General features: G+C 35.0%; 2 protein-coding genes across 2 annotated transcripts; one reads left to right on the forward strand and one right to left on the reverse strand.

Moving 5' to 3' along the window:
* Window positions 1-647: 647 nt before the first annotated feature.
* LOC126697315 (uncharacterized) lies at window positions 648-9637 on the forward strand. The gene is made up of 7 exons (XM_050394257.1): window positions 648-2364; window positions 5294-5711; window positions 6082-6226; window positions 6359-6474; window positions 6555-6633; window positions 7561-7794; window positions 8880-9637. The coding sequence occupies exons 1-7, from the start codon at window positions 1218-1220 to the stop codon at window positions 9228-9230; spliced, it is 2490 nt and encodes an 829-aa protein (XP_050250214.1). The 5' UTR covers window positions 648-1217; the 3' UTR covers window positions 9231-9637.
* A 2852-nt stretch (window positions 9638-12489) lies between these two features.
* On the reverse strand, window positions 12490-15631 carry LOC126697320 (ATP synthase subunit d, mitochondrial). The gene is made up of 5 exons (XM_050394267.1): window positions 15307-15631; window positions 14456-14537; window positions 13197-13261; window positions 12941-13027; window positions 12490-12836 (listed from the first exon to the last, which is right to left on the reverse strand). Exons 1-5 carry the CDS (start codon window positions 15475-15477, stop codon window positions 12735-12737), a joined length of 507 nt encoding a protein of 168 aa, XP_050250224.1. The 5' UTR covers window positions 15478-15631; the 3' UTR covers window positions 12490-12734.
* Between the last annotated feature and the right edge of the window lie 4459 nt (window positions 15632-20090).

Below are 20090 nucleotides of genomic sequence, written 5' to 3' on the forward strand. Positions count from 1 at the left end.
TTCCCTAATATAAATATCATGAAAAAGGGTTTGTGTATATATAGAACTAGATAAACACAAACTCTTTTTCATTTATCTTTTTCAAAGGTGTACTGGTTGCTAATTGCATTAACAACCAGTACATAGAATAAAAAAAACAAAAAACAACCAGCACACGAATCCGAAAGCATAGGCTACAACCCCAATGTCCTCTCACTCCTACAAGGCTCCAACGTCAGCCTTTATCCATTCAGCCCTCTCATTATCCAAACAAAAAACTTAGTCCCACATAAAAATGCACAACTCTTGCCACAATTTTCTAAATATTGAAAAAAAATTGAGTAATTCAAGTAATAAATAAAATAGTAAAATACTATAATTTTTGATATCATGGCTATAGCATTACCCATTATCTATTGCTTTTACCTTTTGTGTGACACAAATTGTAATATTTTATATGACCTTAAAATTTTTGAGAGAAAAAATAGTAAATTTACGCTAAAAAATTAAATAGTAATAAATATCGGTCATGTAATATAATTATAATAAAAATTGTGGACTTTTTATAAAATACTAAAACTTATTCAAATATATATAAAAACAATTTCAATATTTCCCAAAATAAAAACAAGAAATTGAAAACTTCAAAAAAATAAAAATAGAAGAAGGATAGGCCCCCCTTTTCTTCTGCTTGTTCTTTCAACTTCCTGTGCCATCCAATTTCTCTCTGGTCTCAAATTAAAACCCCGAAAAAAAAAAAACACAAAAGACACTCACACTGTCCAAAACTCCGTTATTTCTACCACATATATAATTTTAGCTAATCCTCTTTTTATTTTATTTTTGGATCAAAATGTCTTAAAACTCAGATTCTTTACTAAAAGCTAACATAAAAAGGTCCTCTCATTTCATTTCTAAGCTCTCTCAAAGAAATGTATAGTTTCCCTCCAATTCCGTACAGCTAGGGTTTTCTCATTCTCCGATCTCATTTCTTGGGTCTTCACAACCAATCTGGTTCAGTTTAATAACTGTAATTTTCAATTTCTCGATTGATTGATTGAATTTTTTCTTGTGAAATTTGATTCAAGAATTTGATAAATTTGTACGGAATATATAGGTTTATTGATTTCTGTGTTTTTTGTGAATCAGTGCTGATTTTGTTTCTTGATAATTGTGTGTATTGGATTTGGAAGAAAAAAACTGAGTTTCAGGATAGTTTCTTGTTTTTGGGTTTAGTAATGGTGTCTGCGAATGACCCAATCGAATCGTTTTTGAATTCGATTCAAGTAGTGAAAGAGGTGCTTTCGCCGCTCGAATTAGGGATTCGGAAAGCGGCGAAAGATCTTGAACATTGTTGGGGAGGACCAAAGAACAGAGGGAATGGCAATAGTGACGATAGTGTTGTATTGGTTAACCAATTGAATAGTAAAGTTGAGATCTTTGGTGTGAAAAAGAAGAGTAACAGTAGTAATAGTAATGGTCAGTGTGTTGTTGATTGTGGTGATGAGAGAAAGAAGGGGTTGTCGATTAAGGTTCCCATTAAGGCCTTCTTGGGAATGTTTTCGGGAAATGGGCATCGGGTTGAGGTGCTCAATAGAGGGTTGAAAGAGAAAGGGAGGGATTCGGGTAAGGCGGATGGTGGGTCTTGTGTGAATTGCTTGCAGTTTGCAGTCACTTGGTCTTTGTTGTTTAACAGTTTCGTTCAGTCGCTTCCAAGCCCGTTCAAAGCGGGCAAGAAGCGGTTTCAGAAGGCTGGGGATGGAGAAAAATTGTGTTCTTGCATGAAGCCAAAGGCTTTATCTGAAGTGAAACAAAGGGAGTCTAAGGAACAATGTGTTGGGTCGTTACAGAATGAAGGAAATCATGTGTCACTTGAGTGCTTTATGGGTTTTATTTTCGATCAGTTGGCTCAGAGTCTTCAGAAGTTTGATCAGGGTTTGCAAGAAGACAGTCACAAGAGTTGTGATGATGCTTCTTTGTCACCACCCGCTTCGTCTAATTTTGATCATTTGAGGGCACTTACTACTATGTTGGAGGGTCGAAAAGCAGATGTTAATGGGTTTTTGGGAAATTTGAGGTTTGCTAGAGTGGGAGGTGTGCCGTCTGGTGTAGTTGGAGTAACTTCTTCGGTTGATGAAGAGGGTGATGATGGTGTTACCCCTGGAAACAGGGAAGAAACTGGAGGCACTTTACCGCAGAAGCTGGCCAGTGGTATACTTAGTATTCCTCTATCGAATGTGGAGCGCTTGAGATCCACATTATCCACAGTTTCTTTGTCAGAACTAATTGAGCTTGTACCACAGTTGGGGCGCACTTCTACAGATTATCCTGACAAGAAGAAACTATTCTCTGTCCAGGATTTCTTTAGATACACAGAAACTGAAGGTATGATAATTTCAAGTAGCCTAAAAATGAGTGTTGATTCAAATTCTGTTTCACATTTGTTTCTGTGGGATATAAGTTGATGATGGAAGTGTCTTCATGCTGATAGATGGATCATGTTGTTGTTGTAATTGTAAAATAATGAAGCTATATTATTGAAGAAATGACATAATATATGCTGATTGGTGAATGATGCTGGTATGTATTAGCCATTCTAATGGAAGGTGGCATCCTAGAAAAAAAGGAAAACCTGGTGAGCTATTTTGCATTTTTTTTGGAAAGATGAAAGAATTTTTAATTTAAAATAGAAAGAATGTATTTGAGTTGTTTTGAAATAAGATTTCTAGGATCTTAGTCTTACGTATTCTAAATGAAGCCTTTTACTTGACTGCAGTTTTAGATAACATGCTTTTTTGCATGCCGGGTTATATTCCCTGTATGTTGTACGTCTCATATCACCTATTAATCTGCCACCACGTATTCATCATGATATGATATGTTTAAATTTGTATAGGTGCCTATAGTGTTTTATGTTTTGAGGTTAATATACATTATAATTTTACCTGACATACTATGGTTGCATTATTCAGTGGCATCATACCAATGTGTTGCCAATTTAGGGTCTTTTGGTTAGAATTGGAAAAAGGATTTAAAGGTCTCTCTATCAATATAATTTATAATGTTGGAAACACACATATTCACAACACTTACACTTTTCCCCCTCCCCCCTTTTTGGGCGATTGATAAGTCCACATGCAACTGGTAGGTCTTGAACACACAATCTTCTCCTTTACTTTGCTCTTACAAGGGGAGGTGCCGATAGATGTTAACTCATGGATCAGCTGATCTGATATAATTTAATTTTCATAATCTCCAATTCATTTATTATGTTTTCTGAGGTGAATATAGATTTTTGCTAGATGCTTAGGCCCTTGTTTCCATAATTCATCTTTGACCTTGAATTTAATGTAAATGAACACATAGGCATTGCCAAATTGTTGTTGGTGTTGATTGTAACTCACTCACACATTTATCACCTTTCCTGGTGGATTAAATTTGGGGTTTTGGTAGGACAATAGTAGCTGATATATAGGACAGGTGGTTTAATGTGAAAGAAAAGACCAAGTGATGGGGCACTACAAAGGATGCCATTACCTCTGGGCTATCTCTTGAACCCCTATTTTGAAGAACTTTTCAAATAGTACCAATGGACCATATTGCTTTATTAATACTATTTTTGCTTTTATACACACACACATATATGAAACTTTGTTAAAATCATATAGAAGATACAGTTAATGCATTTTTGGCTCTACAACTCCTGTTCTTATGAAAGAATACTCTACAGCTTTGGAAATATCAGCTGCTCCCTTTAAGATGATTATTAATTCTGAAGCACATCCACGGATATATTTATCCACTTGATAAACTGCTCCTTTGTTTTTCAGCCTGATTTGTGGGACTCTTTACTTGTCCAAAGTGTTGTTTCCTTTCTAATAGCTCCAGCACAGTAAAAATTATCATCATAACAAAACTCCTATATCAGTTGACCTATGTATTATTTTCTTAGAATCGGAAGCTTTTGTCCTGCAGAGCAATACATAAATAGTTATTACGTATTAATTTATGGAAAATAGTAATGTATCAATCATCATAACCATGGAACTCTGATGGCATGTTCCATAGATAGAATTGGCACCCCTGTAGATTCTCCACAAAATTGACTATTAAATTCTGGATACATGAACTTTATATTATATATATATATATATATTATATTGTTGTAATTCTTTAGGCTTCTTCATGTCCATTGTTCATGAAGTAGTCTTGTTTGAATAAAATTTTTCTTACCCATCAAAAAATAAATTTTCCTTCAGCAAAGAAAAATAAAAAAGAATACTCAGTTGCAGAGTGGTGAGTGGTTTAATATGAGAGGTTTAGATACTTCCAAGTATTCCCATCCTCCAACTTTATTTTATTAGATAATGTTTCTGTTATCTTTTCATCTACTTTTTCATGACTTCCTTGAATTTGTGAAATCAAATAATGCTATTCCCTTCCTATCAGTTTTAGAATAAATAAAATGGTTTGTACCAAGAAATAGATGCTTGATTTTTAAATAAACATCTAAGAAATGAAAAGAGATATGACATTTCTATTGAAGTTGATTAAACTACCAAGAAAATTGATGAATGATTTGTACCCTTGAGTCATGACAATGAATAAGTGGTTTTTGTTGCTACTTTTATTGGCATGGATGTTTTTTATGGTAGAATGTTTGTCTGTAACTAAGGCCTTTTTTTGGTTTTTTTGGATAAGGCTTAGAGTCAGATTTATGTGTTATGGGAAATGCTACATGTGTTTTGGGCTCAGATTAATAATTTCTACCCCAGGAGAGGCATAAAAAAGAAAAGAAGGGGAGGTGGGGTGTTGGGTGTTGTCTTCTAAGAAGGATAAAAATCTGGAATTAGTATGTTGCTTAGAATATAACCTTTTTGTTTAGATTGTTTGGAATTTGGTTACTCAATGTCGGGTTCTGATTACCGACACTGTAAACGGTTTAATTTTCTTAGAAGCCCCATTATCACATCTTGTCCTAAATCAGATGCATCTCACCTAAACAAAGAGATCATTCAGGAAAAACGTAAATACATAATGCAGATTTGATCTATTATGAGGTGTCATGTGTTGCATTTAACATGGGTTGTCATGGATCATGCGTGTGACTTTGTGTGTGTAATTACCTATAAAAAAATATAAATTTCCAGTGAGTGGTACACCTGACTTTGATGATCATCAAATACAGGCATTAGATTAGGAATGAATTACCATATTCGATAGGAAATGCTTGGTTATATTCTAGTACATTCCTGACTACTGTCAGGCTCTTTTGAAAACTTTTCTTCCTATTTTAAGTGGTACATTCTTACAGGAAGGAGGTTCTTTGAGGAGTTGGATAGGGATGGTGATGGCCAAGTAACTTTGGAAGATCTTGAAGTTGCATTTAGAAAGAGAAAATTGCCACGAAGATATGCTAATGAGCTTATGCGCCGCACTAAAAGTCACATATTTTCAAACTCTTTTGGTTGGAAACAGTTTTTGTCCTTGATGGAGCAGAAGGAACCAACCATTCTTCGTGCTTATACTTCTCTCTGTCTGAGCAAGTCTGGTACACTGCAAAAGAGTGAAATATTGGCATCTCTTAAAAATGCGGGGCTTCCATCAAATGAAGACAATGCTGTTGCCATGATGCGATTTCTGAATGCAGACACAGAAGGGCCTATTTCTTATGGACATTTCCGGAACTTTATGCTGCTTCTCCCTTCTGATCGACTTCAAGATGATCCTCGGTAAGATCAATTTGCTCATTGCAAAAGATTTTCAGCACATGTTCACACATATTTTGCTGCTGGATTGCCTTTGGTTAAAGCAGAATTATGAATTGGTTTTCAGATCTTTTGTTTGATGCCTAAGAATAAGTTTTGTTTGACTTAGTTACTCTTAAAGTTTTATAATATACGCTCATTTTTTTCTTGGTGCCTTGGAATGGCAACAGTTTAAATATTTCTTTGCTGATTAATTCATAGTTTCTGGTGAAAGAAATTATTGAATGAGATTAGGGACATTTCATAAACAATTAAATGCTCATAGGTGGGACTAGTGTTTCACAAATTACTAGGTTCTAGCTGATACAACTCTTTTTTTTTTTAATGCCTGCAGGAGTATCTGGTTTGAAGCTGCAACTGTTGTTGCTGTTGCACCACCTGTGCAAATACCAGCTGGAAGTGTTCTAAGATCTGCATTGGCAGGAGGCCTTTCTTGTGCACTTTCTTGTTCTTTAATGCACCCTGTCGATACAATTAAGGCAAATTCTTTTGCTTTATAATTTTGTAGTTATGCATCGGCACTTCTAATAATTGCATATATTAGTTTATGCTTGGAGATATTTTTGTTATTGCTTCCTATCTTAAAATGATTGTATTTTTGGGTTTGTCAGACTCGGGTACAGGCATCAACACTGACCTTCCCTGAAATCATTTCAAAGCTTCCACAGATTGGAATTCGGGGGTTATACAGGGGTTCAATCCCTGCCATTCTTGGACAATTTTCAAGGTTATCTTTATATCTTCTCTCTCTCTCTCGTTAGTCATATTTCTTGTCCTTTTGGCTAATGTGTTCGCTTGATATTGTAGCCATGGTCTGCGGACTGGAATATTTGAAGCAAGCAAACTTGTTTTGATAAATGTTGCTCCAACACTCCCAGAGATCCAGGTAATGGTTTTTCTTAACTGATTGGGTATTACTGAATTTTCTATACCCTCCAATTTTCTTTTTGTCTTATATGTTCCTTGGATGCTGTTTGATAAAAATAGAAACTTTTGATAAATTACTTTCCATTTGTTGTTAAGGATTGGCAACATAGTGCGTTCTGTATGGTAATGATGGTATTGACAGGATGGTTTGCTTAAGCATGAGAGACATCAACAGTATTTGTGTTTGTTCCATCTTTCAGTTCCCAATTGAGAGTCTCACTGAGGTTGAATGACTCTTCTTAGTTTCCGATTGTCAATAATTTTTTGATCTGTACCTATTGAAGCATCTCAGGAGGTGTTGAGCTTTGACCTAGTTATTATACTTCTTATTATACTCTTTTTAATTATTTTTTGACTTGTACCTATTGCGTGGTTTTTCAGTGTTCCACTAAATGTTGAAGCCATTTCTTGTCCCAGTTTGAATTTCCTTCTGGTGTGGCCTGGTTTGTCCTGTAAAGAAAATATCCTATAACTTACTAAATTAACTTTTGAAGGGGTTCTATTGCTTGGGATTTCCATAACTGGAAGCACATCTTGGTACTAGCTCCACATGCATCTTCAATTTATGTGGATGTTATTAATAAAAAAAGGTTGTACCTAGTGCACAAAGCCCCTACTTTTGCAGGGTCTGGGATGTGGATGTTATTTATGCTGTTAAAATTACATGCTAATTTAAAGTTAAGGAACTCTTCCACTGTCAAACTTACATGTTATTTGACATTCTGTTTTATGAGTATTGGAAGCAAGATCTTTATCTTTCTCTGTGCGTGTGTGTGTGTGTGCATGCATTTGAGGAACATAAACAAGAATTGGATTAATCTGATATTTTGATTCAGTTTTAATGCACAAATGGGGGAAAAGTAAACTGTATTTGAATGTTGTGCAGGTCCAATCCTTATCTTCATTCTGTAGCACAGTTTTGGGGACAGCAGTGCGGATCCCTTGCGAGGTGTTAAAACAACGGTTGCAGGCTGGCCTTTTTGACAATGTGGGGGAGGCTATTGTTGGGACTTGGCAACAAGATGGTCTTAAAGGTTTTTTTCGTGGGACTGGTGCAACTCTTTGTCGGGAGGTTCCATTCTATGTGGCTGGCATGGGGCTTTATGCTGAATCCAAAAAGGTGTGGAGTTTAGTCATAGATGATTCTTTTTATTTACTTGCAAACTTATGATGGGCTTGCATATATAAATTGCTTAACTGCCCCACACCACCCACCCCCCCCCCCCCCCCCCCCCCCCACAAAAAAAAAAAAAAAAAAAAAACTTACCGTCTCAGTAGAAATGTCATTGATCCTAGAAAAATGACCAAGTTCAGTTTGCATGGATGTAAATATCCTGACAAATTTGTCAAATATTGCGCTTTGGTGTAAAAATTAAGAAATTAAGCTTATTTAATGACAGTAGCTTAACCTAAAGAATAAAGGAAATTCATTCTTTCCCATGGATGCCCGTTTTCAACTGCAATAGAAAACAGTCTCCAACATGAGCATTTAATTAATTACAAGGCAGGAATGTTCTGGATTGCTTTGAGATGATATAACCATTACAATGTAGGTCTGGACATAAAACTCAACACAAATCATGCTGAATGAAACGATTAACTGAAGATTTGTTTTGTGCATATTTTCAGTCATGCACACATGAACATACTATAGTGAAAGGAGCTGGTTTTGATTGATTGAGATTTAGATTTTGTCATTTTGCTCTTGTCTACTTTGAAAGGTGCTGTATTTTTTCTTTCAGTAACATGGCAAATTAGACCACTAATGTTGGAACTTGGGCAAGACTTCTAATTAGCAAAATAGTGATTGGTTGGTTATGCAATTAACTCTAAACCAAGTCATTGATTGCATTTGTCTATGTGAGTATCAAAATTCACACTGGCTTTGAAAAAAATAAATTTCTCTTGGTGAAAGAGCAAACAGAAAAAGAAAATGAACATCTAAAGCTGTCCTTTGATGTTTTTAACTGAATTAACTTGCAGAGAAAAATGCCCCATTCTATTGGATGTCCAATGTTAACTGCTATCCAAATGTTTTTAAACATACTTCAACAAAAAAGCCTTGGTCCCAAATCATGATTCTAAATATACACAAATTTAATCAATATTTTAGTCCTTTTCTATGCTGAAGGGTGTGTTTGGATGAAATTGTTATATAAGTTGGTATGTTGACTATCATGTTTGTCTTCATATGCTGTTTATAAGGTTGCCCAGCAACTTTTGGGGCGGGATCTAGAGCCCTGGGAAACAATTGCTGTAGGAGCTTTATCTGGTGGGCTAGCTGCTGTTACCACTACACCCTTTGATGTGATGAAGACTAGAATGATGACTGCTCAAGGTCGATCCGTATCAATGTCAATTGTATTCCTCTCTATACTTCGCCATGAGGGACCCTTGGGCTTATTTAAAGGAGCAGTGCCTAGGTTCTTTTGGATTGCTCCCTTGGGAGCCATGAACTTTGCAGGCTATGAGCTTGCAAGGAAGGCCATGGACAAACATGAGGAACAACTAGTTGTCGACCAGCTGTCTCAGAAGAAGGTGGCAAGTACTGGATAAAGTTTTGACCTAGTATACAGCCTTAGGGTTTTCATGTGATGATAGCAAACTAATGCTGCTGGAAAGTTTTAAGCTTTTTCCGAGTTAGTAGCAGCATGTCCTTTAATTTCCATCTGCCGACATCTCTGCCGTTTTCAGCCACAGTTTCTTCATTTCATACTTTTTTGCCTGCTTAATGGTGGCACAAACACGTTTGTTCCGTTTTGGAATCTTGGTTACAGTTGTTAGCAATTTTGTACATTTAATGTGCAGTCAATTTCCTCCCAACCCTCTTTCTGTTCAGTTATCTACAAGTTCAAGTGTACATATCTCTTTTTTTGAACATTATATGATGATTCCATGTATCGACTAAACATGCATGTTGAGGGTTATGCCCGGTAGTGTAATGGAGCTTTTATCTTGCTGGCTGGGTAAGTTCAGTAAACATAGAAATGGGGTTATTTGGAACATGATTCCTCATTGCCTAGCCTAATGTGGGGTATTTGGTGGGAGAAGAATGCTCAGATTTTTTAAGGAACCGAAAGTTCAACTCAAGACCTGAAACTAGCTTTTTTCTGTACCTTTCTTGGGTGGACAACGGCTTCTGGTGTTTTCACTTTTAATTCCTTACTTGCTTTGCTTGATAGTTGAGCTTTTCATGCATCTTAGTTTTGTTTATTTTCATGTTTAACTCAGCACACTTCATGTGTGCTTTGGCTCTTTGTAGTTGATTATTTTCTTTCAATGAAATTTTATAACTTATAAAAAAAATGCATGTTAGGGGTCGTTTTTGCAATGTATGAATAACTTAGTTTTGAGGTGATGCATGAATTTTAAAAAATTTAAAAGAAGCACAACATGAACTCCGAAATTGAAATTGCGGTACTTCGTAAGATGATGACAATTACAAAGACATGACAGTTATTAGTAGGTAATGGTTGGATGCTGGGTTGCTCTTTTCTTGTCATTCATATCTTTCTCTTTTATCTTTTTGTTTTTGTTTTATCTTATAGGCCTGGTGGTTGGTCTCTTATCACTAGAAAATGGTGATGGTGCTGTTGCCATGCCAGATGACCAATCGTTGTTAACAATATCGCAGTTGACATGAGTGACAACAAAAGCTTACAGAGTTGCAGTTCACATCTTGAATTGTGAAATTCAAAGAACACTACCTGCAGTGCTGCTAATATTGTTAAATGGTCTGTCGTTTCTTGGGAAAGAGAATGAGGCTTTAAGCTGGCAAGAGAAACGAGGAGAAGAGGAACTGTCGTTTTAGGTATCTCAAAATGGTATGCTGTTAAAATGGTATGAATTCTCTTCCTCTAATGCCATATAAGCCAGGGTCAGTCTTCAGATGCTGGTCTTGACCCAAAATACGCACACATACTATCAACCCCTCGCCACTACCGCTTTCACAACAAACCCACCCAGGCTTGAGATGCATTTGGTACAAAGCTGTCTTTTTTTTTTTTGGTTAACACAAACTTGTCCCCTTTGTGATCACATTGGGTACAACCATTACGAAAGGTAGGGAGTTTGAAAGGCCATTGATAAGAAGGGAGTTGGATAATAATCTTCTTAGAGCACTCATTTTAAGCTCTCTTTGGCATCAATTTGTTTGCCTTTTTGTTTATTGCTTTTTGTTTAGAATGAGCTAAAGTATATTTATACTTAAAATAGTGAGGTTTTTAAAAGTTATACATAAACAAGAAAAAGTGAAAAGATAATTGAAACAGATTGTATAAGTGAAAAGATAAATGAAAAAGCTCGTGCCATACTCATTTTTAGAGTTTGAATGGATAAAGATAAGACTTCTTCAACTACTCTTTTTCTTTGCATGAGACAAAAAACAAAGAAACGTGGTCCGGATGTGAAATCTTCCACTCGCAATCCATGAGGGATTTTTCAGAAAATAACTACAAAACCCAAACAATATCATTAGTTAGGAAACGTTTGAAACTAATTTGGAATATAACAATTCGAGTTCAGAGAGGACGATTTCTGGGTTTTTATTTTATTATTGCGAGAAATCGAGTTGAAAGAACTCGACTTCTAAGCCTGGACTCGTTTTCCAGGCTTAGAAGTCGAGTTCTTTCAACTCGATTTCTTTGTATGCAAAACCAGTCCAATTCTCACTCCTATCCCACAGGCGAAGCAAAATTTGTACAACAGAACTCATATAATGCATCCCCTTTTGAGAGTGAGAGAGAGAATGACGGCGACGGTGCCGGCGAAGGAGCGACAGGCTCACTCAGGCAGTCATTGGAATCGTCTCTCAATGCGGCGGCGTCCTCTTCAACTCCTCGCCTCAGCCGCTACCGACGTCTCCTCCTCCTCCTCCTCCACTACCATGTCTTCTTGCCCTCCCTTACTCTCTCTTCCTCTCATTCTCTCTATCTATTAGCCTTCCAGTTTTGCTTCATTTTTCTCAAATTCCCTTTTTTGGTTGCAGTACCGTGGTGGCCGCGGCCAATGGCGGAGAAGAAAGACATCTCGTGAGAGAAAGAGACTGAGAGTGAGAGAGGGCAGAGACTTAGTTTTTTTTTTGTGTGTTTGGGTTCCTGCGATGGTTGTGGGTGCTTTTTTTGAAAACAAACCGAGTTCAATGAACTCGGTTTGCAAGAATGGAAACCGAGTTCATTGAACTCGTTTTCCAGTCATACAAAACGAGTTAATTGAACTCGTTTTCTAGTCTTACAAAACGACTCCTACGAACTCGATTTCTGGCATATCAGACCCACCTGGAAGACAGTGCAAAATAGGAAAATCGAGTAAACCATACTCGATTTTATAGCATACAAATCGTGGATTCTGAACTCGAGTTGTTATATTCCAAATTAGTTTCAAACGTTTCCTAACTAATGATATTGTTTGAATTTTATTGTTATTTTCTAAAAAAATCCCAATCCATGAGCAGAAACATATTCCCCAGATGTAAAACCTTTCCCAATCATTTTCAAATCCTAATTCCAATTTAATGATGAAGAAAAAAAACCATCCACCCACCCTTTCCACAGAAAATAGAAGTCTCCCCTTTCCCTGAAAAATAGCAGTTAAAAGCCTGTGCATAGAACATGATAATAACCATCTTTTGAAGCTTTTCCACTGATTAAATGCTATAAGGTCAGAGTACCCTACAGCCACACAACAATGAATGATCCAAGATACTCAGGAAACTGTTTTTCAGTATCATAATGCTCAGATCAGATGGAGAACACAATAATGTGGATGATTTACCAGGACCATACTTGAATCATTATGTAAATGGAAAACATGATCGTAAATAAAGCTTGCTTGATTCAAATCCTGCCTTTATATGAAATAAAAAGGAGATTTCCTGCGGCCTTACAAAGAAAATCCAATTTTCTGATATGGTTTTGCTGAAGCTCAAATCCTCAAACCAAAAGCAACCAGATTACACGGAAGACAACATGGTTATATTTATTATTCAACAAAGATGGGACAGAAAAATTTGGGAAATTCCACCAAACTGCGACAAGTTGGTGCCAGAATAAGCGAAGTTGATCAATAGCCCCAGTAGTCATTACGGATTTCATCATCAAACTTTTTCTTCAGCTCTGGATGCTTCTCAAAGTATTCATTTGCTGTCATGGTGCTAATCTTTTTCTGTTCAGATAAATGAAGGGCAAGTAAGAATTCATAAAATTTGGTGTAAGAATTCATGAAATTTTGTGGCACTGACAAAGTACAGAGCAATTCTTTTCAATTACCTTCAACTCTTGTACTTCAACAATTTCCTTCTCCAAACGCTCAGACTCCTTCAAGGATTTCTCCTCTGCTTCTTTCAATTCGACCAACTGTAAATCAAATCAACATATATGGATATAAGATGCTACAATTAGAGATAGACAGAGGGAGGGAGGGAGGGAGTAAACTACTGATGTTGTGTTAGTTTTTTTAATTTTATTTTATAGATACAGTAGAATTTCAACCATATGGCACTATTGATCTTCTGTTAGTTCTTACCAATGCATCAAATTTAGGCAGGTATTGAGGAGTGACTGTGTCTACATACTTGGGGATCTCAATGCCTGCAAATTAGAATCAATAAAAAAGCGGACATATGTACAAGTATAAAATTTAGAAAAGTGAAGATTGAATCTAATAAAGAAAAAAAGAAGAAGAAAGAATTCAAGCAGGACTTGGAGAAAGACAGTATCTAGTTGGACAGATCATTAAAATTCATTCATTCTTGCAATTTGGTATTTAAAAACATACAAGGAAAAGATTACAAAACAAATTCCTGCTGGCAAGCAAAACACGCTCTGCATTTAGGAAATCCCTGAAGAAAAACTTCTCTATGTAGAACTAGAACTAACTTGAGAGTTTGATGCAACTAATGGTTTACTTGGCTTGAGATTGCGGTGATCAACAGTACTAGCCAATCCCACTAATCAAAAAATTCAATTGAGCTCAAGAAGGGTATTTGGGTACCCTGTCAGTGAAAATCAGTATTAGAACAGATTTACTTTGTGAATGAACTTGGGCCTATTAATGCAAAAGCATGAGCTGGAAGAAACCAATTTGGACTGATAAAGAAAAACTAAAGGAAGAAATGGTTAAGAACTATATAGACTACTAGGTAGTATGTACTGGAATGAGTTGCCTAAATGGACCTATAAAGACAGGCTCAAAAGATGAGTCCAAATGGAATGCTAAAGTGAGTGTAACCTGTTCATGTAATGGGATCAAAATTCAAATGATCAACAAAAGGAAGAAGGAAAAAGGCCTAAAAATGGGTCATGTAGAGTTCACAACCTAAAACTGGAATGGATGGTTTGTGTCTGAAAGTGGGGATGGTATATTTTGGATTTTCTTGGTGAGTACAGCAGGATAATGAAGAGATATTAACCGATAGCAAATTGAAAAGGCCTAAGATAAAGACTGGACCCAGAAACTTATACAACTAACAGCTAATATTGCAATCAGTTGACTTTGCTAACAATGAGAAACATTGTAAATAATTAAATAAAAGCGAGATAATGATATAATAATATAAAGTAGAATGCAAGTGACACTGCAACAGAAGCTGATCTCAAAAATGAGACCATCATATGCAAAAGAGGTAAACTCCAAGCAGAAACCAATGCCAAATACAAATGCAAGTTCACAAAATGCACCTTGATTATATAAGGACCCAAAGTATAATGCAACTATAATAACATAAGGTATTCCATGAAACTAAAATCTGTGGCGTGCATTCACCAATAAGTTAGAAAACATACTGTCATAAGCCTCCTTGTACATATCCACCAAGCGTGACCCAATTCCTTTTCTATAGTACTCCCAATCTATGGGTTCAGGTTCCTGCACGAAGTGAAGATCAATAATTCAAGATTAAACACTAGCAAGGTCAAAAGCAAGCAAACAAACATACTAGTCTCATCAACAAATATTGTCCTCCACAAAGCAACTCTTGTAGTATAAAGCCATACAAAAAATATTCCTTTAAGTTCTCTTCAGGTCAAATTTTCCAAACATGTTGCCCATTTGAAATGTGCATCATTAAAATGATGAAATTACGGTCTTCAATTACATTATAGCAACACCCAGCTAAACAAAACAACTAAATCAAGCCAAACAGCTGGACTAGGCTTTGTAAAGCCAGAATTTAGATCTCCTTGATACCAAACAATGAAAAACTTGTGCTCCAAAAAAACTTTCATTTCATTTCTTTATTTACATCTCTAAGTAACCAAACAGTACATAACAAAAATCACTCCAAAAAAAAAAAAAAAAACCCAATTTTTCTGCTCTATTTTCCTTAACTGTCTTTCACAACAATAACCCATCACATATTTTCTTATTTTTACCAGATGTCAACAAAGTAATTACAGAACCAAAGAGACCCATTTCACAAAATCCACAAAAGAGCTATTCACCAATCTCAAATCAACGAATCACCCCATAATAAACAAAACCCATGTCCTTAAATACAAAAACAAATCTACCTCCGATGCATCAGGAATAAAAAAAACATAGAAATTGCAAAGAAAGATCTAAACATAGATTTTACAGAAATACCCAAATAAATAAATAAAAAGAAAAAAAAGATAGGGAGTGTTTGGAATTGAACCTGGCTGAACTTGGTCGAGAGGGTAGTGTTGACCTCGTCAAAAGCGCGACGAAGAGTAGCGAATTCTTTGCGAGCCTCATCGGAGACGAGAAGCTTTGCCATCCCTTCCCAGTCAATGTTTTTCGAAGCTTTGAATGCCACATCCACTACTTTCTTTCCAGCACCACTCATTTTTCTCTTCCGATCTTTCTCTCTCTCTCTCTGGACAGCTCAGAAAATTTTCAGGGTTAGTAGAGACCAAAATGTGCTATCTCTAGTATCAGAGATGCTGATGCCCCTTTTGTTGTTGTTGATGGTAGTGGTGGTGTGGTAGCGGTTGTGTTATGGACTATGTTGTGCGTGTGTGTGTTGTACTATGTTTGGGTTGGGCTTAGCTTAGTTTTGTGGGTCTTTGGTTTTTTTGATGTTTGTGTCTGGGTCTAAGAATTTGGGTTAATTGACTTTAGGCCTTTTTTTTTTTTTTTTAATTTTATTTTATTATTATTATTATTTTTAAAAGCAAGAGTTTTGAATTGTAGAGGACCGAATTGGGCTCAGGTGTAAAATGAATTGTTTTTCCAGGACCAATTTGATGTGGGCCCACATGGTCTATTTTTTTTATTATTATAAATATCAAAACAAAAAACTAAAATATATTTATTAAAATAACTTTAAATAAACAATGAAGAAATTTTTATTTTTTTATTAAAATTTTGTTTTATTTGGATATTTTGAATAATATTTTAAATTTATCAAAACTTTGGTAATTTAGTTTTTTTTTTTTTTTATAGGAATTTGGTAATTTAGTTGAACTTAGAGTAAATTGTGCAATTTTTATGTATTAATTGAGCATTAGTCACATGACGACAGCATGTAATATGATGTGTAATGCTTATGTTGAGCCATATAGGAAAATCATGTGTAAGACCCAAATTTCATTATCAAAACAAAAATTGATATACTATTGAAAATAATATAAATGAAATAATAAGCTTTTTTTATAAAAAAAATTATGAAATTTTTAATAATGAAATTATAATTTGAGTGGTATTTCAAAAATTTTTGAAAATTTGGCAATAAAATTTCACTCAAAATAGAGAATTCTAATGTATTTATAGTGTACCTCATGACATAAGGAGAAAAATAAAATAAAAGTAAAACGAGAGAAGAAAAAGACAGTCATTTGATACAATCACATATATGAGACATAATATATTTTTGAAGTCATTTGATACAATCACATATAATCGCCTAAAAAAAATCTATCACAAATAATAATGCAAGAAGTTTAAGGGTCTGTTTGGTATATGTGTTTTAAACAACAGTTTTCAATTTTTTTTTGGAAATATGTGTAGGTAAAAAAGTGTGTGAAAATACGTGTAATATTGTTTAAAAACTGAAAACATATGTTTGAACTTACATTTAGCATTTGATAGTTCATCTTGTATACTACACTAGCAAATATAAGATTAATGGTAAATTACGTATCAAGCCTCATTGTTTTATGGTAGTTTCAAATTAAGACCCCATATGTTCAAAAGTTTTAAACTAAACCTTATCAGACTGGTGTGTGTGTGTGTGTTGGAATATGTTTGGGTTGGGCCTAGTTTTTAAATTTTGGTCTGGATTAAGATGTTGGGCTGGCTAAGCCCAACATGTTATTAATTGAGCCCAGACTAATTTGGTTTTAACTTTTGGTATTTTTGAGCAAGACTTCCGAATTGGACTGGACCGAATTGGGCTCAGGTGTAAAATGAATTGCTTTCCCAGGACCAACTTACTATGGCAGACGTGGTCTTTATATATATATATATATATATATTATCAAAACAAAAAACTATAATATATTTATTAAAATAATTTGAAATAAATAATGAAGCATATTTTTTTAAAAAAATTTATATATTAATTGGGCACTAATCACATGATGAAAGCATGTAATATGATGTATAATACTTACGTTCAGCTATATAATTACCATCTTGTTAACAGTTATACTTAGAATAATTGTCAAATAGATCATTTTAGAAAAGTTTTAATATAACTTTTATAGGAAATATAAAAAGTTATCAAAAAAATAATTTTTTTTTTTTTTTTTTTGCATAAAACATTTCTAAAAATAGTTCCTAAACTAATACCGTTAAAGAATCCGTTAACTTTTTTCATAAAATAAAAAGCACAGTGTAAGTCCCAAATTTCACTATCAAAACAAAAATTGATATACTATTAAAATAATATAAATGAAATAATAATTTCCTTTGAAACCTTTTTTTTTTTTTAATACAAGATAGAAACTCTATTATAACCCAATCTAAGTGTATATGTGTGTGAAACTCCCTACTGGAAACTTTAACCCCAACCATTCCCCCCCACCTCACAAGCACTTATACTTGTGGAATGACCATAGCACCAACAATGTGCGGTGGTACTTTCTTTAAAATTTTTAGAAACTTTTAATAATGTAATTATAATTGGAGTTGTATTTTAAAACTTTTTGAAATTTTGACAATAAACGTTCACTCATAATAAGTATTTTAATAATTTTAATGCACTTATAGTGTACCATGTAACATAAGGAGAAAAATGAAATAAAAGTAAAAAGAGATAAGATAAATACAGTCATTTGATAAAATCACATATATGCAGGGGTGATTCAACTATTGATGCAACTAATGTAATCGCCTAAAGCCCACAAATAAAAGAAGGCCCCCACTTGTAAAATATATATATATATATATATAATATTTATCTATATATTTAAATTACAAAAAAAAAAAATCCTTTTATTGGCTACTAGAATGTATTAAAATGTCCCATTGTATCTTAAAATATAGAAAATTAAAAAGGCCCCATTGTATCACTATATCAAAGTTTATAGTTGACAACAATGACAAGACAGCACATTGGCACACAGACATTGCATAAAGGCCATAGGCACATCATAGCTCACAGCTGGTCGGCTAGCCCACACACACCAACCCACGGCACACCCAATCTCAATGCATACTCATAGCATAGGCACACACCCGTGTATTATATATGTATCTTTTAGACTTTTACTTTTTACTTTATCAATTATTATAAGTTATTACACTGATTAATAATTTGATGTATATCATATCAACCCATTTGTATTATTGTGATACTAATTTATTACAATCAATTATACAAATAGATGAAATACTCCAATTATTGTACTTAACTATTTAAAAACAATAGATTTTTTTCCAAGGGAAATTATTGGGTGGTCCGGGACTACAAAGTTAGCAAGCTGATCTTGTAGTCCCAACCAATAGATTTAAGACACCTCACTAAAATTTACTTACATAAACATTTATGCCACATCAGCTAAATAAACTCCACCCCTTAACGTCTGTTAACCTGTCAAAATTTAAAGAACAAATTCAAAATTTTTAAAAAGGAATTAATTGGGCACGTTAGTGAATATTTTTAGCCTCAAAACTCAAAATCAAAACTTAAAGCTTTCGAATTTCATTTTTCACTGTGCATCAAAACTCCAAGAACCTGCTCTGTGTCTCCAGTCTACCTCTTCTCCTTCAGCTCTTAGATCACTTGCTTCAGACCCAAGCTAGATGAGATCTCCAAGGTCAACAAGCTAAGAATTTCCCCCCTCTCTCACTCTTGTGTAGCAAAAGGGTATGCTTTGTTTCAATTCAATCTACTTGAAGTGCGTGTCCCATCTCCTTATTCTCTTTGGATTTGTTCTTATGGTTGTTTGGTCACTTGGGTTATTGTTAATTTGTCATTTTTTTTTGTTCTTTCAATGAGCCATCATTTAATTGAATGCTTTTGATGGTCATATAATCTCATATTCACAGGGAACAATAGATAAGCATGAAAATGGCTTCTGGGTTTGCTTTGAAATGGTCTAAAGGCATGTGATTCTACTTCTATTGCTTCCTTAAAGCTTCAATTTTTGGCCCATAGCTTCTTACATTGTGCCTTTTGATGCTTTGGTTTGTTTTAATGTTGATTTTAGTCATCCTCTTTTTTTTTTTTTAAATTTTATTTTATTATTAATGTTGATTTTAGTTGATGATACTGAAAACAATACCACCAATGAGTCACACGCTCCTCGTATGATCGCAAATAGCACCTGCACAACGAAAAGGAATAACCTAGCAGAGAGCACCGGTGTGGTACCGGCCAAATACCCTCCGAATGTCAAGTTAGAACTATTCTTACTGTTCTAGAGTGCTAGAGAGGGTAAAATTATGCGTACCTTGGGTAACGAGGGTGCTAAGGTTTTTATAGTAGCAAGGGTCATCCTTTTTTTCCTTGGAGTAGAAGTCTTTTCCTTATAGGAGTCCCTTTGGGCGTATTTTTTGGGATCCTTTCCTTATAGGAGTCCTTTTGAATATTCTCTAGCGTGGGAAATAAGTCAACTCTTGACTTATAACGTGGGAAGCAAGTCGACTTTATGCTCGGTCCGTCAGCCTCAATGTATCTCCTTCAGCTTTTTGGGCGTCACTTGGTGAAACCGTCAATATTGGAGGCCATCAGCTATAACTGTCAGCTATCACTCCGTCTATTTTACTTATGGAAGACATCATAACACTGTCAGTCTGAGGCTCTCTCCTTTTATCCTCATCAGTTGCCCCCTACTCTATATGTTCGACGCTAAAAAACCGTCAGCATGTGGAGTTATTTCTAAAAAAGAATTACGAATGATTCCTCGGGCCGCGAGCTATTTAATGCAAGGTCACGTGGCGCGCAGTAGTTGGCCTTGTTTCTGGGCACGGGCGTCGCCTCGCGTTTCGTGCGTTTTCCCCCTATATAAATAT

This window comes from Quercus robur, chromosome 8, assembly GCF_932294415.1.
Source record: "Quercus robur chromosome 8, dhQueRobu3.1, whole genome shotgun sequence".
NCBI classification, from domain to species: Eukaryota; Viridiplantae; Streptophyta; class Magnoliopsida; order Fagales; family Fagaceae; genus Quercus; species Quercus robur.

Coding starts and splice junctions, on each gene's coding strand:
- LOC126697315 (XM_050394257.1), top strand. CDS start 1,218: ATGGTGTCTGCGAATGACCCAATCGAATCGTTTTTGAATTCGATTCAA. Junction 5,712..6,081: donor CGACTTCAAGATGATCCTCG/GTAAGATCAATT, acceptor TAATGCCTGCAG/GAGTATCTGGTTTGAAGCTG. Junction 7,795..8,879: donor TTTATGCTGAATCCAAAAAG/GTGTGGAGTTTA, acceptor GCTGTTTATAAG/GTTGCCCAGCAACTTTTGGG.
- LOC126697320 (XM_050394267.1), bottom strand. CDS start 15,477: ATGAGTGGTGCTGGAAAGAAAGTAGTGGATGTGGCATTCAAAGCTTCG. Junction 13,028..13,196: donor TGCCTAAATTTGATGCATTG/GTAAGAACTAAC, acceptor TTTGATTTACAG/TTGGTCGAATTGAAAGAAGC. Junction 12,837..12,940: donor TTGAAGTACAAGAGTTGAAG/GTAATTGAAAAG, acceptor TTATCTGAACAG/AAAAAGATTAGCACCATGAC.